General features: G+C 35.5%; 1 protein-coding gene across 4 annotated transcripts in view; it reads left to right on the top strand.

The window, feature by feature from the left end:
• The window catches only part of ATAD2B (ATPase family AAA domain containing 2B), a 127,710-nt gene that overhangs the window by 40,747 nt on the left and 66,879 nt on the right, over window positions 1–20,084 (top strand). For all 4 annotated transcript variants that reach the window (XM_069582663.1, XM_069582664.1, XM_069582662.1 and 1 more), the window contains 6 exons: window positions 3,452–3,563; window positions 3,871–3,986; window positions 5,464–5,638; window positions 9,854–9,942; window positions 13,117–13,276; window positions 14,479–14,569. In XM_069582663.1, coding sequence (XP_069438764.1) covers window positions 3,452–3,563; window positions 3,871–3,986; window positions 5,464–5,638; window positions 9,854–9,942; window positions 13,117–13,276; window positions 14,479–14,569 — 743 coding nt within the window. The remainder of the gene's footprint in view (window positions 1–3,451; window positions 3,564–3,870; window positions 3,987–5,463; window positions 5,639–9,853; window positions 9,943–13,116; window positions 13,277–14,478; window positions 14,570–20,084) is intronic.

Genomic DNA, 20,084 nt, shown 5'->3' with positions numbered 1-20,084 from the left:
AGTCAGAATAGCTATCATCAAAAAGTGTACAAACAATAAATGCTGGAGGGGGTGTGGAGAAAAGGGAACTCTCTTGCACTGTTGGTGGGAATGTAAATTGATACAGCCACTATGGAAGATGGTATGGAGATTCCTTAAAAAACTAGGAATAAAACCACCATATGACCCAGCAATCTCACTCCTAGGCATATACCCTGAGGAGACCAAAATTGAAAAAGACACGTGTATTCCATTGTTCAAGGCAGCACTATTTACAATAGCTAGAACATGGAAGCAACCTAGATGTCCATTGACAGATGAATGGATAAAGAAGTTGTGGTGCATATACACAATGGAATATTACTCAGCCATAAAAGGAACACATTTGAGTCAGTTCTGATGATGTGGATGAACCTAGAACCTATTATACAGAGTGAAGTGAGTCAGAAAGAGAAAGATAAATATCGTATTCTAACATGCTGCCATCTATTGGTTTGTACAGAGTTGGACATGACTGAAGCGATTAGCAGCAGCAGCAGCAGCAGCAGCAGCAGCACATATATATGGAATCTAGAAGAATGGTACTGAAGAATTTACTTACAGGGCAGCGACAGAGAAACACAGACAGAGAAGAGACTTATGGACATGGGGAGAGAGGAGGAGAGGATGAGATGTATGGAAAGAATAACACAGAAACTTATATTACCATATGTAAAATAGATAGCCAGTGGGAATTTCCTGTATGGCTCAGGGAACAGGGGCTCTGTATCAACTTAGAGGGTTGGGATGGGGAGGGAGATGGGAGGGAGGTTCAAAAAGGAGGGGATATATGTATACCTAGACCTACAAGACCTTTTAGAACTAACACACAAAAAAGATGCCCTTTTCATTATAGGGGACTAGAATGCAAAAGTAGGGAGTCAAAAAACACCTGGAGTAACAGGCAAATTTGGCCTTGGAATGCGGAATGAAGCAGGGCAAAGCCTAATAGAGTTTTGCCAAGAAAATGCACTGGTCATAGCAAACACCCTCTTCCAACAACACAAGAGAAGACTCTACACATGGACATCACCAGATGGTCAACACCGAAATCAGATTGATTATATTCTCTGTAGCAAAAGATGGAGAAGCTCTATACAGTCAACAAAAACAAGACCGGGAGCTGACTGTGGCTCAGATCATGAACTCCTTATTACCAAATTCAGACTGAAATTGAAGAAAGCAGGGAAAACCGCTAGACCATTCAGGTATGACCTAAATCAAATCCCTTATGATTATACAGTGGAAGTGAGAAATAGATTTAAGGGCCTAGATCTGATAGATAGAGTGCCTGATGAACTATGGAATGAGGTTCGTGACACTGTACAGGAGACAGGGATCAAGACCATCCCCATGGAAAAGAAATGCAAAAAAGCAAAATGGCTGTCTGGGGAAGCCTTACAAATAGCTATGAAAACAAGAGAAGTGAAAAGCCAAGGAGAAAAGGGAAGATATAAGCATCTGAATGCAGAGTTCCAAAAAATAGCAAGAAGAGATAAGAAAGCCTTCTTCAGCACTCAATGCAAAGAAATAGAGGAAAAGAACAGAATGGGAAAGACTAGAGAGCTCTTCAAGAAAATTAGAGATACCGAGAGAACATTTCATGCAAAGATGGGCTCGATAAAGGACAGAAATGGTATGGACCTAACAGAAGCAGAAGATATTAAGAAGAGATGGCGAGAATACACAGAACTGTACAAAAAAGATACTCACGACCCAGATAATCATGATGGTGTGATCACTCATCTAGAGCCAGACATCCTGGAATGTGAAGTCAAGTGGGCCTTAGAAAGCATCACTATGAACAAAGCTAGTGGAGGTGATGGAATTCCAGCTGAGCTATTTCAAATCCTGAAGGATGATGCTGTGAAAGTGCTGCACTCACTATGCCAGCAAATTTGGAAAACTCATCAGTGGCCACAGGACTGGAAAAGGTCAGTTTTGATTCCAATCCCAAAGAAAGGCAATGCCAAAGAATGCTCAAACTACCGCACAATTGCACTCATCTCACACGCTAGTAAAGTAATGCTCAAAATTCTGCAAGCCAGGCTTCAGCAATACGTGAACCGTGAACTTCCTGATGTTCAAGCTGGTTTTAGAAAAGGCAGAGGAACCAGAGATCAAATTGCCAACATCCACTGGATCATGGAAAAAGCAAGAGAGTTCCAGAAAAACATCTATTTCTGCTTGATTGACTATGCCAAAGCCTTTGACTGTGTGGATCACAATAAACTGTGGAAAATTCTGAAAGAGACGGGAATACCAGACCACCTGACCTGCCTCTTGAGAAATCTGTATGCAGGCCACGAAGCAACAGTTAGAAGTGGACATGGAACAACAGACTGGTTCCAAATAGGAAAAGGCGTACGTCAAGGCTGTATATTGTCACCCTGCTTATTTAACTTCTATGCAGAGTACATCATGAGAAAGGCTGGACTGGAAGAAGCAGAAGCTGGAATCAAGATTGCCGGGAGAAATATCAATAACCTCAGATATGCAGATGACAACACCCTTATGGCAGAAAGTGAAGAGGAACTAAAAAGCCTCTTGATGAAAGTAAAAGAGAAGAGTGAAAAAGTTGGCTTAAAACTCAACATTCAGAAAAGGAAGATCATGGCATCCAGTCCCATCACTTCATGGGAAATAGAAGGGGAAACAGTGGAAACAGTGTCAGACTTTATTTTTTGGGGCTCCAAAATCATTGCAGATGGTGATTAGAGCCATGAAATTAAAAGACACTTACTCCTTGGAAGAAAAGTTATGACCAATCTAGATAGCATATTCCAAAGCAGAGACATTACTTTGCCGACTAAGGTCCGTCTAGTCAAGGCTATGGTTTTTCAGTAGTCATGTATGGATGTGAGAGTTGGTAGGACTGTGAAGAAGGCTGAGCACCGAAGAATTGATGCTTTTGAACTGCGGTGTTGGAGAAGACTCTTGAGTCCCTTGGACTGCAAGGAGATCCAACCAGTCCATTCTGAAGATCAGCCCTGAGATTTCTTTGGAAGGAATGATGCTAAAGCTGAAACTCCAGTACTTTGGCCACCTCATGTGAAGAGTTGACTCATTGGAAAAGACTCTGAGGCTGGGAGGGATTGGGGGCAGGAGAAGGGGACGACAGAGGATGAGATGGCTGGATGGGATCACTGACTTGATGGACGCGAGTCTGAGTGAACTCCAGGAGTTGGTGATGGACAGGGAGGCCTGGCGTGCTGCAATTCATGGGGTCGCAAAGAGTCGGACACTACTGAGCGACTGAACTGAACTGATGGCTGATTGATGTTGAGGTTTGACAGAAAACAACAAAATTCTGTAAAGCAATTATCCTTCAATAAAAAAAATTTAAAAATGTGTCAAAGCTTTAAAACTTGTTTATGATATTAAAAACATGTAACTTTTTAATGCTATCTACTTAAATGTTTATGAATTTCAGGTGTTTGCCTATGAACTTAAGAGCAGAAGATTTAGCTGGTGGTATTCTCCGAGAACGTGTTAAAGTGGGTGCAAGCTTGGCTGATGTTGATCCAATGAATATTGATAAATCAGTAAGTTTTGTAAATGGTTTTCTAGAAATACCTCTTTTTTTTTTGTCACGCAGCTTGTGGGGTCTTAGTTCCCCCATCAAGGATTGAATCCATGCTCCCTGCAGTGGAAGTGTGGCGTCCTAACCACCATACTGCCAAGGGATTCCCTAAAGTGTAATTTTTTGAATTCTGTTTATATATGAACTTTATATTTAAACTTCAGTTCCTGCTGAAGGCATGTATTTTGCAATCATTATCTCATAAATTAAAAAGAAACCTATATACAATTAAAATTATTTTGTACTAAACATTTCCCCTTCTTTCCAAGGTGCGGTTTGATAGCATAGGTGGATTGAGTCATCATATTCATGCACTAAAGGAAATGGTGGTATTCCCACTTTTGTATCCAGAAATTTTTGAAAAATTTAAAATTCAGCCTCCAAGGTTAGTAATGCTAGATGTTTATTATTGTTATTGTTAATTTATCAAATTTCAATTAGTAAGTAATTATAAATCTAAATATTATTTATAAATGTTTCATGTATATTTATTTGATATGTTCTATCAATGAGAATTAGGAATGAAAGTTTATTATTTAGAGCTCAAAAGCTGTGGTACTTGAAGTTTATATTTCAGCATTTAAGACTCAGAGGTAGGATGAGAGATTCTTTATGCAGGCCTTGAATATACAAGTGGCTTGCCCAACTAGATTTTGCTTAATTTGGTCTCCTAATAGCATTGAGTTTGATACTGTATGTTGTTTAGTCTTTGAAAGCACAGTTTCAGTGAAGTGTTTCTTTGACTCAGTGATGTGGTATTTTTGAAATGGTAAACTTGATAATTTATTTTTATGATCAGATTAATTGTGTCTGATCATGAGGTGGTTAGCTAGTTAACTATTAGAAAAGACTGAGAAATTATGTCAGGAAATTGGGTAGAATAAAATATTCTGAAGATGTACACATAGACTTCAATTTAAACTGCTAAATATCCTTTTTTATTTAAGAGATTTGGTTCTAATTTGTTATTCATGCTTTTAAGGATGTAAAAAATCTTTTAAAGGGTCATCTTCTATTTGAGTGAGTTAAATGTTGGCCTGTAATTCTACAGTGGCTCTTATGAATCATAATAAAATTTATTTACTTTTTATGTGATATGATCCAATGAATATAATCAATATTAATCATATTCATTGGATTCAGTTACTATTAAAAAATAGTAAATTTAAAAGAAACCATTAATAAGAAACTTTAAATAATGGAGTTATAAACAAAATGTGTTATAAGCTAAAAGTAATCCTCCTCTTTAGAGATGAACAATCTTTATATTCTTTATAACTTTCTTTTATATGTATATACATATATTAAGTTTATGATTTTGCCTGTATTGTGTGCATTTAAACATTTAATATAAATGAGATTACTCAATAATGCCCCTATGTAACTTTATTTTTCACTCTATAATATAGATACCTCATGTTAATAAATATTGTGTGTATTATTCTATTTGACATCATACTAGTGTTTAATTTATAAATATAGTGGTGTATTTGTCCCTTACTAATAGAGAGCATTTAGACTTTGTAAGAAAGTCTATAACATTCTTTTGAGTATTTCTACATGATTTTGTAAAAAATATGAAATTTCTGGGTCACAGGGCAAATGCCTTTAATATTTTGCCAAATTACTGTGTACCCTGATTGAGCTGTTTCTTGCATCCTGAAGCTTGATTGTTTGAGAATATCCTTGAAAACTCTCAGCGAAGTGAGACTTTTGTCTGTGGACTACAAAAGGCTTTGTTGGTGTCTAATAATAATCAATATACATTAATTCAAACTTACACGGGAGGTGCATACTTTTAAATTGATTATTAGTGCTAACGGTAACACTAATTTACTTTTATTGACTCTCTGTTCCTCTAGAGGCTGTTTGTTTTATGGTCCTCCTGGCACAGGTAAAACCTTGGTCGCCAGAGCATTAGCTAACGAGTGCAGTCAGGGAGAAAAAAAGGTGGCTTTTTTTATGCGAAAAGGAGCGGATTGTCTGAGTAAGTGGGTTGGTGAATCTGAGCGGCAGCTTAGGCTTCTATTTGATCAGGTAAGTGAAGTCAACTAATGTGAGAATATCTTCTTAATACTTAATATACTTGGTCTCTAAATATTATACAAACTGTTCATAACAAGTCATATTTACCAATCAGTATGTTAAAATTAGGATCAGTAATTAGAATTTGTATGTCTTAGAGGTATTTAATAGCAGTTTCACTAGTACTAATTTAAGATGATTTACAAAATATTTATTGAGGTGGCAACTTGACATATAATAAATACCATGTTAAGTGCTTTTAAGATCCCTAGATATCCCATATAGATTATAATCTAACAGAGGGACTAGAACAAGCATAGAAAGTTAAATATCTGTGCAAGAAATATCACAAAGCAGTATATTAGTTATTTTCATGAGTTACAAATATGCTAGAAGAATTCAGTATTAAATGAATGCTTTTAAAAGACTGAGTAAGGTAAGTGAATATCATTTGGGCTATCTTTATTTATAACTAACTTTTAGAATACCATTTCCTAATACTTATAAAAATTAGTCCTGATATAAATTCACTTTTTAATTATTTGGGATACTGAAGGAAGTCATACATACATTGTAATGCAACTTATATCTTGTTATGTCTAAGGAGATTCACATGACACTTTAAAAGTGCTTAGAGCAAGCATTTGTTGACTACCCATTACTGAGTTGATGTGTATCAAAGTTCTACCTAATTGGTAAAGCATTTCAAATATTATTTTTAGTTGCTATTGGTATCCATGTTAAAGACTGCTATGTTCTAGATAGTGGGTCTAGATAGAAGGATAAAGTAAAATTGTTAACTTCAAGGTGTTCAGTGTCTATTGAGAAGTCAAACATATGCAGTCTTCATGTTTCAAGAGGATTTCATAATAATTAGAAAATAATGTAAAATAACATTGGTGGATTTGGGGAGAATCAGCTCGGGTATTGGAGAGGGCAATGGCACCCCACTCCAGGACTCTTGCCTAGAAAATCCCATGGACAGAGGAGCCTGGTAGGCTGCAGTCCATGGGGTCGCGAAGAGTTGGACACGACTGAGCGACTTCACTTTGACTTTTCACTTTCATGCACTGGAGAAGGAAATGGCAACCCACTCCAGTGTTCTTGCCTAGAGAATCCCAGGGATGGGGGAGCTTGGTGGGCTGCCGTCCGTGGGGTCGCACAGAGTCGAACATGACTGAAGCGACTTAGCAGTAGCAACAGCAGCTTGGGGAATACTGGCAAATTGTCCCATGACTTTTAAAGTTTTTGACAGTGTTATACTTTTTGCAACTTGATACTGGGTGTAGGAATGTTTCTTGGTTTTATTAAAAACCATAGCATAAATCATGCTGCTTTTTATAGTATTGCTTTTGTTTTATGTTTTGGTTATTTTGGCTGCGAGGCATGTGGGATCTTTAACTCCCTTACCAGGGATAAAAGCCACACCCCCTTCATTGGAAAGTGAAATCTTAACCACTGGACCACCAGGGAGTCTCCATGCTGCTTTTTAAATCTGTATTTACTTTATTCGTGTTTCATTTCTGTTTCTTTGTGGGCAATAGATTTGAAATGTTTTCTTTCTTTTTTTAAAAAACTGCTTGTAGTCATTATATGTCTTTTTAAATGACAAGAATCTACATTCCTAAATTAAGGATATAATCTGTACTCTAAATGAGATGAAGGAGGTGCAGTTGGCCTTCCATATCTGCGGGTTCTGCATCCACAGATTCAGGCAACAATTTAATCTCATATTGGTTGAGTTCACAGATGTGGAATTTGTCAATATATAGGGCTGATAGTACTATGCTATTTTATATAAGGAACTTAACTATCCTTGTATTTTGGTATCTCTGGGGAGTCTTGGAACCAATGCCCCCCCAGCAGATACTGAGGGTTGATTATACAATGTATTGGCTAAGAGTTTGGCCTTTGGTGTCAGAAAAATGTTAGTTCATATCTGACTTTACTATTAAGTATATGTGAAGGTGGAAGTGTTAGTCTCTCAGTCATGTCTGATTCTTTGTGACCCCATGGACCATAGCCCACCAGGCTCCTCTGTCCATAGAATTCTCCAGGCAGGAATACTGGAGTGGGTAGCCATTCCCTTTTCTAGGGGATCTTCCTGACCCAGGGATTGAACATGGGTCTCCTGCATTGCAGGCAGATTCTTTTCCATTTGAGCCCCCAGGGAAGCCCTATTAAGTATATAACTTTAAGTAACTGAAAGCATCTGATCCTTATTGCCTCTTCTATAAAATGGAGTAAATAATGCCTATCTAATTGGACTAATGTAAATTTTTCCTGAAAGGAAGTGTGTATAGTTGACTCTTGAACCATACAGGGGTTAGGGGCACCAACTTCCATGCAGTTGAAAATTGGCATATGATTTTTGACTCCCCCCAAACTTAACTACTAACTGCCTAATGTTGATAGGAAGCCTTACCAATAATATAAAACAGGTAACATGCATATTTTGTATTATGTATTATATTCTGCATTCTTATAGTAAAGTAAGCTAGAGAGAAGAAAATGTTAAGAAAAATCATGAGATTTGCAATACTGTACTATATTTACCAAAACCAAAGTTTTACATTGCCTGAATATAAGTTGAATTCTCTCTCAACCTATGTCAATGTTGTCTTCTATAATACAAAATACTGTAGATGTTATACATACTATAGTATACATCAAAAATGAAAAAATAATATGAAAAAGAAATTCATGTTTATTAGGTATCACGATTCATGTGTTGATAACAAAGAAACAAATCCTGGTGCTCATTTCTCTTCTTTACTAATAAATGTGAATGGGGCACTGTTGTCTGCATTAAAAACCTGTTCAGACAGATATTCTTTCTCATCAGTGGTTTTCTTAATGGTGTCTGGAAACTTGTCTGCTACCTCTTGGTCAGAAGAAGGTACTTCTTCTATTACCTTGATTATGATTTTTAGTTTTTAAAATATAGTTTTTTCAGAGGAAAAATGGCATAGCCAGTTGCAAAACTACTTAATCTTCAACTCCAATTTTGTATTCTTTAAACTTAGAAGTGACTTTTGTTGTTTTAGTTGCTAAGTCTTATCTGACTCTTTGTGACCCCATAGACTATAACCTGCTAGACTTCTCTGTCCATGGGATTTCCCAGGCAAGAATACTGGAGTGCGTTACCATTTCCCTCCAGGGGAGCTTCCTGATTCAGGGATTGAATGTGTCTCTTGAATTGCAGGCAGATTCTTGACCTCTGAACCACCAGGGAAGCCCTAGAAATGACTTAGTGATTTATTGTTTTAAACAAACTCCCACTTTCACTTTTAAAGTTTACCATCTACTCATGCTGAATCCTTCCCAGAAGATTGCTCCAGTGTGTATTTCCAGGTCCTCGCTTTGTTCCTTTTACCAAAAAATGCAAAACACAATTCCATTGTGTGTCTTTAGGGCTCCAGTCATCAAAAATAGGGGGAAAAAAATCTTCGGAATAGCCAATCAAGTTGAATTTAAAAAATCCACATGAATGCGGAAGGGTTGGGGCAGGAATCCACTCTTGTATTCTTGGTCATCTGATGCCACTCCATGAATCCTTGTAATTCACCCTCCCTATCCTGTGCACATATGATTTGAATCCAGTGATCTAGCTTCAAGGATTGGGGTCCGGTGATCTAGCTTCAAGGATTGGGGTTCAGTGAGCCCTCTCCAGTCCACCTGGACATTTTAAGCCAAACCTCTCTCTAAAATTATTGTCATCCTTTGTTGGTATTAATTTCTTCAGGTTTAGATTCTTCACCTTCCTTTTGCTTTAAGTTTTCATAGAATGACCTTGCTTTTTCTTAAATTATATTAGAATTTATAGGAATGCTTTTCTTATATCCTTACATGGAAGCTAATTAAAATGTCATTCACATAAAATAGTCTGTGTTATATGATAAAAGCAATATGAATAGTGTGTTTAAGTGTGTTTAATAAAATAGTATATTTAAAAATACATGTATGTGTATGTGTGTAAATGACATGTATGGCAGAATAAACACATTGAAAACAGTAGTTACCTACTGGGTAGGTAACTTTAATCACTACCTTGTGATTGGAGACTGAGAAGATAGGAGCTTTTCTTTTTCCTCTATAATCTTTCTTACCTGCTGCATGTTATACCATTTGCTTATATTACCTATTTACTTCTGTTACTTCTTAAAAAACATAGTAATTAAATTAAAAATGAAAACTAATACAATACTTGCTTTCTTTTTATCCTAGGCATATTTGATGAGACCTTCTATAATATTTTTTGATGAAATAGATGGATTAGCTCCAGTGCGCTCTAGCAGGCAAGATCAGATCCACAGGTAATATTTCCTAATCTGATTATGTTGAGTTCATATGTTGACATAGTACTAAGACTTAACCCTTGAATTAGTGCTGTGAGGCTTGTAAGATGCGAACTGTTTCCTTGAGGAAGACTTCTTTCTTATAACATGTGTGTGCATGAGTGTGTGTGTGTGTGTGTATGCACATGTGTGTGCTCAGTCACTCTGTTGTGTCTAACTCTTTGTGACCCTATGGTCTATTACCTGCCAGCCTCCTCTGTCGTCTGATGTTTGTAGGTAGGATTTTCCTATTCTGAATTGAGCTGCTTAAATTTGTGAGCTTCTAATTTTCATCATAGCTGTAATGTTTTTATAATATTTTATTTCTTAAAATATATTTTTGTTTTTCTTGTCCCTGTGAATATTTGTGACTAAGCTTTTGCTTGCCTTTCCCCCACCATTTGGAACCTTCGTTTATATAAAATGCCTGAAATAATCAAATTCATAAATGGTGCAAAATTTATCAAGTAAATACTAACAGAAAGCTACTATTGCTATATTAGGCAAAATTGTCTGTAAGATGGAAAGCATTATTATAAATATAAAGAGGACCCCCTTATAATGATAAAAGCTTCAACTTATTAAAAGATGTAATTGTTTAAAATCTGTAATTCCCTAATTACTATATTTCAAACTGTATAAAACAAAAATTGACAGAACTGCAAAGAAAGAGTCAAACTGATCATCATTGTGAAAGAGATCATGAACTTCTTGGTAATTAATAGAATAAAGGAGCATAAAATAAATTCTCTGTAGATTATTTGAGCAGCTGTGTTATAAGAATCTGATCTTGTGTGCATACTTATTTAAGGTAATATAGAATGAACACTAGTTTTAAACATCATTTATAAAAACTTATCATATATTATGCCTTAAATCACAACTAATTTCCAAACTTTAGTAATATACAAAATGTAAGAGATAACAAGAAGACAAGCAGAAAATTTTATATCTGTTATCAACAGCTATTGCTATAATTCTAAATAATCTATGGTACTAGTGAAATAAAAATTAAAACTAATAGTATATGAACTGTAAACAAAGATATACAGAAATCAAGAAATTAAAAAGTTGCTTTTTTGAAAAAAATAAAATTGAAACCAACCTCTGGCATAATTGGCCATGATAAAAAAGACATTGATAAAGCAGTATTTAGGAATACAAAATATGATGTTGTTTTAGATTTTGTAAACATTAAAGATTAAGAGGATAAAAGCTTAAGCTCAAGAGGTTAAAGTATAAAACTTTTAGGAAAAAACCTGTGGGAAAATTTTCATAACCTGTATGTGAATGTGCACAGTATTTTTGGGTAATAGCCAAAAATTGGAAACAGTCTAAATGTTCATCAACATGTATATCAACAATTTGGGATATATCATAAAATGGAATATTGTTTTAGCAATGAAAAGGAATAAACTCTTGTTAAACAAACAATTTCACATGTTAGCAAAGTAATGCTCAAAATCCTTCAAGCTAAGTATGTGAACCAAGAACCTCCAGATGTTCAAGCTGGATTTAGAAAAGGCAGAGGAACCAGAGATCAAATTGCCAACATCCATTGGATCATGGAAAAAGCAAGAGAATTCCAGAAAAACATCTACTTCTGCTTTATTGACTATGCCAAAGCCTTTGACTGTGGGTCACAACAAACTGGAAAATTCTTCAAGAGATGGGAATAGACCGCCTTACCTGCCTCCTGAGAAACCTGTATGCAGGTCAAGAGGCAACAATTAGAACTGGATATGAGAACAATGGACTGGTTCTAAATTGGGAAAGGAGTACATCAAGGCTGTATATTGTCACCCTGCTAATTTAACTTGTATGCAGAGTACATCTTGTGAAATGCCAGGCTGGATGAAGCAGAAAGTGGAATAAAGATTGCTGGGACAAATATCAATAACCTCAAATATGCAGATGATACAACCCTTATGGCAGAAAGCGAAGAGAAATTAAAGAGCCTCTTGATGAAGGTGAAAGAGGAGAGTGAAAAAACTGGCTTAAAACTCAACATTCAGAAAACAAAGATCATGGCATCTGGTCCCATCACTTCATGCAAATAGATGGGGAAACAATGGAAACAGTGACAGACTTTAGTTTCTTGGGCTCCAAAATTATTGCAGATGGTGACTGCAGCCATGAAATTAAAAGATGCTTGCTCCCTGGAAGAAAAGCTATGACCAACCTAGATAGCATATTGAAAAGCAGAGACATTACTTTGCCTACAAAGGTCCGTATAGTCAAAGTAGTCATGTGTGGATGTCAGATTTGGACAATAAAAAAGGCTGACTGCTGAACAATTGATGCCTTTGGGCTGTGGTGTTGGGAGAAGACTCTAGAGAGTCCCTTGGATTGCAAGGAGATCAAACCGGTCAATCCTAAAGGAAATCAATCCTGAATATTCATTGGAAGGACTGATGTTTGAAGCTGAAGCTCCAGTACTTTGGCCACCTGATATGAAGAGCTGACTCGTTAGATAAGAACCTGATGCTGGGAAAGATTGAAGGCAGGAGGAGAAGGGGACAACAGAGAATGAGATGGTTGGATGACATCACTGACTTGATGTATGTGAGTTTGAGCAAGCTCCAGGAGATGGTGAAGAACAGGGAAGCCTGATGTGCTGCAGTCCATGGGGTCTCGAAAAGTCAGACAAGATTGAGCTACTGAACAACAACAAAAATAAACCAACAGTGTGATAAATTTCAAATAATCAAGCTGAGGGAATGAATCCAGAAGAAAAAAGTATTTACCATGTGATCCCATTTATATAAAATTTTAGGTATTGCAAGCTAATGTATAGTGACAGAACTTGGATCAGTAGTTTCCAAGGGATTGGGTAGAGGTCAAGGAGGAGCAGTGAGGATGGATTACGAAGGGTGCAAAGAGGAGCATGATAAATATTACTTTTTTCCTTAATGGTGATAGTTTCACATACTCAAAATTCAGCAATTTGTGTTCTTTAAACATATCCAGTGTATTATATGTCAGTCATATCTTCAGAAGACTTAAACCTGTTTAGAACAATATGAGAAAGTTAATTGGAACTTAGTTTCACTTTTGAACATGGATATAAAAATCTTTAAGACTGATAAAAGTTAGTATAAGCAGCAGGTTTTGCAACTTTTTCTTTCTTTCCTCTTTAAAATTTTCTTACAGCTCTATAGTGTCAACCCTCCTTGCTCTTATGGATGGATTAGACAATAGGGGCGAAATTGTTGTTATTGGTGCTACAAATAGACTTGATTCTATAGATCCTGCTCTTAGGAGACCTGGTCGTTTTGACAGAGAATTTCTTTTCAACCTTCCAGATCAAAAGGTAACAGTTTCTGTTTTCAATATACTAAGATTTATTTCTCATTTGATTATGAAGTATGTGTGTGTACACACCAGGCTTCCCTGTTTTTCACCATCTCCCAGAGCTTGCTCAAACTCACATATGTCAAGTCCTATATATATGAAAGAAAATATTTGTTATAGCATTGGTTTATTTTTGGTAGCTGAACGGCCAGCTTAGACCTTGGAATTGAAGCAATAGCTACTGATTCCAGATTTTGTCAACTTTTGAGCAAAATTTATCCTGATAACTTCCAAGTTCTTTTTGTCTTGGTGCTAGATCCCAGATTCTTCACCAAGCCAATAATAATTTTATCTTGGTCATAATTTGCTTTTTCATAGTCTTAAGAAACTCAAGTAGCAGTGTTGAGGCAATAAGGACATTCAATTTTAGAAAGTGTTGTTTTTCCCCTGAAAGAAGGCAAATGTGAAAAAAACATTCTGATGTGACTTTTCAGCTGATTATGGATTCTTATACTTAAGTGTTTCTTTTTTTACTGTGGGAGAAAAAGAAATTTAATTTGGGACCAAGATGTTAAAATTTTTATTGTGTTATACAGTTAGATTTAAGGTAGAGAATGCTATTTTGAAAGAAAAAAATCAAGGTAAAATTGTTAAAACCTTTGTTTTTTTCAGTGAATTCAATTACTATTCATGGAGATTATCTTGTTATGTATTAAGTGTGAAAGCATTCATGAACTTATATGACAGTGTATATTATATCTTTTTACTTAATCAAAAACTTCACCTTCTAATGACACTTTATGCATATTAGAACTAAAAGGACCTGAGAAATCTAAATATATAGTTTGTTTAAAAGTTATGGTTATTATAATACATTGAAGTTTTTTGTTTATGCATTTTCAGATGGTAAAAATGATGTGGAGGAAAGTGAAATTTAGTTTTGAGTTCTAGTCCTAGATCAAGTTCTTTTACCTCTCAGACTAATACATGTCCTAGTTTGTGAAACAAGGATCTCTACTACATAGCTCACAGGGTTATTATGGGAATCAGAGTTAACACGGATGCCAAGCTGTTTATGCTTCTTTTAAAATAAACAGTTGCTTTTCTGGGATATGGTTAGTTGATGAATTTGTTCCATCTGATACATTTTGGGGTTGATGATATTTTATTTGTATTTTTTTCCTTAGGCAAGATTTTATTTATCTGTGCTTTTCTTCTTAGGCAAGAAAACACATTTTACAGATCCATACCAGGGACTGGAATCCAAAATTGTCAGATGCTTTTTTAGGTGAATTGGCTGAAAAATGTGTTGGTGAGTGCTACTATTTGAATTTTTGATTGTCATTGTTTGTTCTGCTCAGCCTCCCTTTCCCGTTATATTTGGAATGTGAATGAGTATAGTTATATTTTTGTGCAGTAGATGGCTTTGCCTTCAAATGTAAAAAATTATTTTAAACATTTCACTTGAAGTTTGAACACTTCTAAATTAGAATTTTAGCTGCCATTAGGTGTTTCGATTAACAAAGCTCCGTAGTAATAATGCCTTTCATTGAATGCTGGATTTCCAATCTTATTACAGTGTCTCCTTTTAGGAACTGTTCCCTTTCAGAAATTTTACTGAGAAAAATAAGCTTAAACAAGAGGTAAAGATCCATGTATAGGGCAGGACTGTAGTCTTTTACTTTGCAGATTACATGATGGACTCATCTTCATTCTGGTGGTGTAGAAAGAAGTTGAGTGAGAGGAGTCTTCAAAGAAAATACTTAATGACATCTGCTGTATTTCCCTAAATGTTAAACTCTCCAAGTTAATGTTAAATTATTCACAGAGTAGAAGATCTTCTACAGAGTGAATGAACACTATTGCCCTAAAAGGATACGGTGAGAGTATTTTATGTGCATACATAGGAGATGGAATGCATAGGTTTTAGAATTCAGGAGTTTGGCACTAATTAGGTCTGAAATAAAAATGAATATAGTATTAAGCAGCTGAATATACACGCAGGTATTTTTCTTTCATTCTTTTTCTGTCTTTTGTCTATTTTTCTCTCATTCTCTCAAAAATATAGATTAAAAAATCTCTCCATGAATTTTTTAAGTATTATGAAGAAGTTCCCCTAATAAGTCCACTAACAATCAGCAGTCTACTTGGGAAGAGTTTAAAGTTACCAAAACCAAAAAGAACAACTTAGTTAAAAAATCATTGTGGTCCACCATCAAATAATTAAAACTTAAATAGAACATTAGTCCATTCAGTTAGCTACATCCGAATTATCCTCTTCATCCACAGGGACCTCCATCTCCGAAGCAGCATACCTCAGCTTTTGAACCACAAAGACCTCGACATCTTCTGGTGAGGAGAAAACGTAAATCTCTCCAGCACTACTCCAGTTTAAGCTTTGCCTGGTATAAGAGAGCATGCGCCAAACCCATTTCATGTAAATTTGGCTTGACCTTTGCAAAGCCTTGTGCTGCTTTATGGGAGAGGGTGGTATTTGGTACAAAATCCAGTCTTTGCCCTTTTTGAAAATTTGACCCCTTTTATTTCCTGCTACTTTTATGATATTGTGTTAGAGTACAGATCAGAATGGAAAGTCTTTGTTGATTGGTCTGTGAATTTGTCACAGAATGATCCTTAACTGAAATAAGCAGAAGTCTTCAGATAATCTTGGAAATTCCCTGAGTAATCTAAAAATTACTTTTTATTACCCTATCTACCATCTGAAATATTATATACTCTAATTCGTCATCCTAAATATTAGATTCTCAGTTTTCTTTTTAATTTCCAAAGGCCACTACTTCTCATTTTACCAGGTTATTTATTTTAGCTTTTAGTCAGTTTCTTAAGTTAAAAAAATTTTAAGAAATACTTTGTTATAGGACTGAAAAACTTCTCTTGCCTTTTTTGGGGGTGGCGTTGCTGGTTTAGAATCTGCTTATATATATATACTATTTTCTTCCTGGAGAGTGACATAAAAATGATAATTAATTATAATTAACTGACTTCTAATTTGTTTGTGACATTTATTTCATTTAAGAAACCAATTCACATTAAAAAAAATCAAATGCAAGTCTTCAAACAGGAATGAAATAGCAATACACTTTAAATTCATTATGAAGTTACCACTTATGTATCCCAAAGATGTTTTAACATGTATGGGTTCAGTAGAGTGAAATTTATGCCTAACAAAAGAGTAAGCAGGGTTTTGATGAAGAACCGAAAACATAGTTGACCTTTTGTTAGAGGTTATGGATTTGGTAACTTTTATCTTGAAATGAATTCCCAAGTACTTGGAGGTTTGCATGCTTCATAGGTGTGATTTTTAGTAGTCTTCAAGTAATTTTGGCTTCTAGAACATGTGCATAAATAGTAGAAGCTTAAAGTTAATGAAGATCTTCTATCTAATCATATTTGTCTATTCATTTTCACTAAGAAGGTTTAAGCAATGAAAGGGTATCTGTCAATGAGGCATCTTAGCTTGTGAACCTTCACTGTTTGGTATTTTACTTAAAAAGTAGCTTCATAAAATTTTATTGCCTTTCCTAGTTTATAGCCTCTTTGAATAGTTTATACTTTCAGTCTTTCAGACAAATCTCCATCTTAACAGTACTCATAATGCTTTCTTTGTGTGTGTCTAAGATATGTGTGTTTATCAGAATATTAGAATTATAATGGTAGAACTGGTATAGTTACGGAATTCTTTATGGAAGGAATATTGATATTTTCTCTAATACCAACTTTTAACTTTCAAAAGAGGCTATATTTCAGTATTTCTAGAATAGTCATATCATCTATTTTCTAAACCAAGACCCTTTGAGAGTGAAAAAATATGCTGTTTAGGCAAGCGGCCTAAACCAGGACATGTGATCACACTTAATATAACCTATTTAGCCTAGTTATGATGTTTTAGAGTCTAGTAAGGGAAGTGTATAAAGTATTGCTACAGTCCATGGGGTTGCAAAACAGTCAGACATGACTTAGTGACTAAACAAAAGGAAAATACATTATTAACTCAGTAGTTCTCAATTTTTTTGTTTATCAGAATGACTGGTATGATATTACTGGTTTATGATATTAAACCACCACTTAGTGATTCTGATTCACTAAGTTTGTTGGTAACCTATTTTTGATTCATTTTCATTGTTTATTCAGAAGACTAGTCAAGGTTGACAACCACAGATATAAACTAGTAATTCTCATTCATGAACAAATATGATGAAAATAAATCCTATAATTTATAGTCTATTGGTTATGATAATCCATGTGTAAATTTGTTTTTTTCAAGTAAAACTTTATTACTAATGATGAAATTCAAACTTTCAAGAAAAAAATTAGAATTTTTTTTTTAACAAAATGGATTATAAGCCACACAGCAGTTCTCAAAGGGTGCTGTATGACTTATATTTGTCACTGTGAGCTGACAGCTTGCTAACACTTAAAAGACTATAGTGATGAGACTATAGTGTGGTGATATTAACAAATGTGATTTTTGGTATTGTTAATAAAATGTGTCAGTATAAAAACAACCATATAATTTAGGGAAGAAAATTTACTTCTTTACATGGAATCTATTTTAGTTGATAAACTCTAAAGTTATCTTTAATAAGTTAAGAAAAATGAACAGTAGATTGCTAATTATATTATTAACATATTATGTCACACACAAATGTTATGGACAACATTTACTGTATAAAATAACTTTTAGTGACTTTTTTCTGTTCTGCATTGTTACGAGCATTTTTTTTCTTTTTTAACTTAGACTTTTAGCACTTAAAAATTGGATCATATAGGATGTTCAGTAACTGTACATACTTTTAAAGAAGTAAAAGGAGTGTGGTTTATATTTTTTGAAGGTGGTTGTTTATTCTTTACTTCCTCTGAAATGGATTGTTCGATTAACTTTATGTCTGAGCTAGTGTTCTACAGTTACTTTGTTGAACTAATGTTACAGATATGTATGGAACAGGAAAAGATAGTTTTTTGGGGGGATGGTGTTCATTCTTTAAGAAGTAGAAAATAAAATGAGAGAGTGATGGTGTGATCACTCACTTACAGCTAGACATCCTGGAGTGTGAAGTCAAGTGATGCCTTAGGAAGCATCACTATAAACAAAGCTAGTGGAGGTTGTAGAATTCCAACTGAGCTATTTCAAATGCTAAAAGATGATGCTGTGGAAGCACTGCACTCAATATGCCAGCAAATTTGGAAAACTCAGCAGTGGCCACAGGACCCGAAAAGGTCAGTTTTCATGCCAATCCCAAAGACAGGCAACGCCAAAGAATACTCAAACTACCGCACAATTGCACTCATCTCACACGCTAGTAAAGTAATGCTCAAAATTCTCCAAATGAGGCTTCAACAGTATGTGAACTGAGAACTTCCAGATGTTCAGGCTGGATTTAGAAAAGGCAGAGGAACCAGAGATCAAATTGCCAACATCCGTTGGATCATAGAAAAAGCAAGAAAGTTCCAGAAAAACATCTGTTTCTGCTTCATTGACTACACTAAAGTCTTTGACTGTGTGGATCACAACAAAGTGTGGAAAATTCTTCAAGAGATGGGAATAGACCACCTTACCTGCCTCTTGAGAAACTTGTATGCAGGTCAAGAGGCAGCAGTTAGAACTGGACATGGAACAACAGACTGGTTCCAAATTGGGAAAGGAGTGTGTCAAGGCTAATATATTGTCACCCTGCTTATTTAACTTCTATGCAGAGTACATCGTGTGAAATGCTGGGCTGGGTGAAGCACAAGCTGAAATCAAGATTGCTGGGAGAAATATCAGTAACCTCAGACCACCCTTATGGCAGAAAGTGAAGAGGAACTAAAGAGCCTCTTGATGAAAGTGAAAGAGGAAAGTGAAAAAACTGGCTTAAAACTCAACATTCAAAAAACAAAGATCATGGCATCTGGTTCTGTCACTTCATTGCAAATAGATGGGGAAACAATGGAAACCGTGACAGACTTTATTTTCTTGGGCTCCAAAATCACTGCAGATGGTGACTGCAGCTATGAAATTAAAAGACACTTGCTCCTTGAAAGAAAAGCTATGACCAACCTAGACAGCATATTAAAAAGCAGAGATATTACTTTGCTTACAAAGGTTCATATAGTCAAAGCTATGGTTTATCCAGTAATCATGTATGGATGTGAGAGTTGGACCATAAAGAAAGCTGAGTGCCAAAGAATTGATGCTTTTGAACTGTGGTGCTGGAGAAGACTCTTGAGAGTCCCTTGGACTGCAAGGAGATCAAACCAATCAATCCTAAAGGAACTGAATCTTCATTGGAAGGACTGATGCTGAAGCTGAACCTTCAATACTTTCGCCACCTGATGCGAAGAACTGCCTCATTGGAAAAGACTCTGATGCTGCCAAAGACTGAAGGCGGAAGGAGAAGGGGACGATAGAGGATGAGATGATTGGAAGGCATCACCGAGTCGATGGATATGAGTTTGAGCAAGCTCCAGGAGTTGGTGAAGGACAGGGAAGCTGGCGTGCTGCAGTCCATGGGGTTGCAATGACACTACTGAGCGACTGAACTGAATTAAATAGAAAACTTGTTTTTTTCTGAGGAATTTTTGGGAAATTGATTGCTGCCATGGGACAATGTCAAAGCTTCATCTGCTTACCCTTTTCTTAATTAAATTCTCATAGGACATAGTCAGTTTTCCTCTACCTCCTAATAAATATTTGTTTTAATAATATAATACTTAATAATTTTAGTTGAAAATTTTACTCCCAGTACATTGGTTTAATACTAAAAGAGCTTAAATTTCTTGGGGAAAAAAAAAAAAAGAAGCCTAGTAGATATTCATCATTCCCCCTT

This window comes from Ovis canadensis, chromosome 3 (assembly GCF_042477335.2).
Source record: "Ovis canadensis isolate MfBH-ARS-UI-01 breed Bighorn chromosome 3, ARS-UI_OviCan_v2, whole genome shotgun sequence".
In the NCBI taxonomy this organism is placed as follows: Eukaryota; Metazoa; Chordata; class Mammalia; order Artiodactyla; family Bovidae; genus Ovis; species Ovis canadensis.
This window is presented reverse-complemented; position numbering and strand designations above follow the sequence as displayed.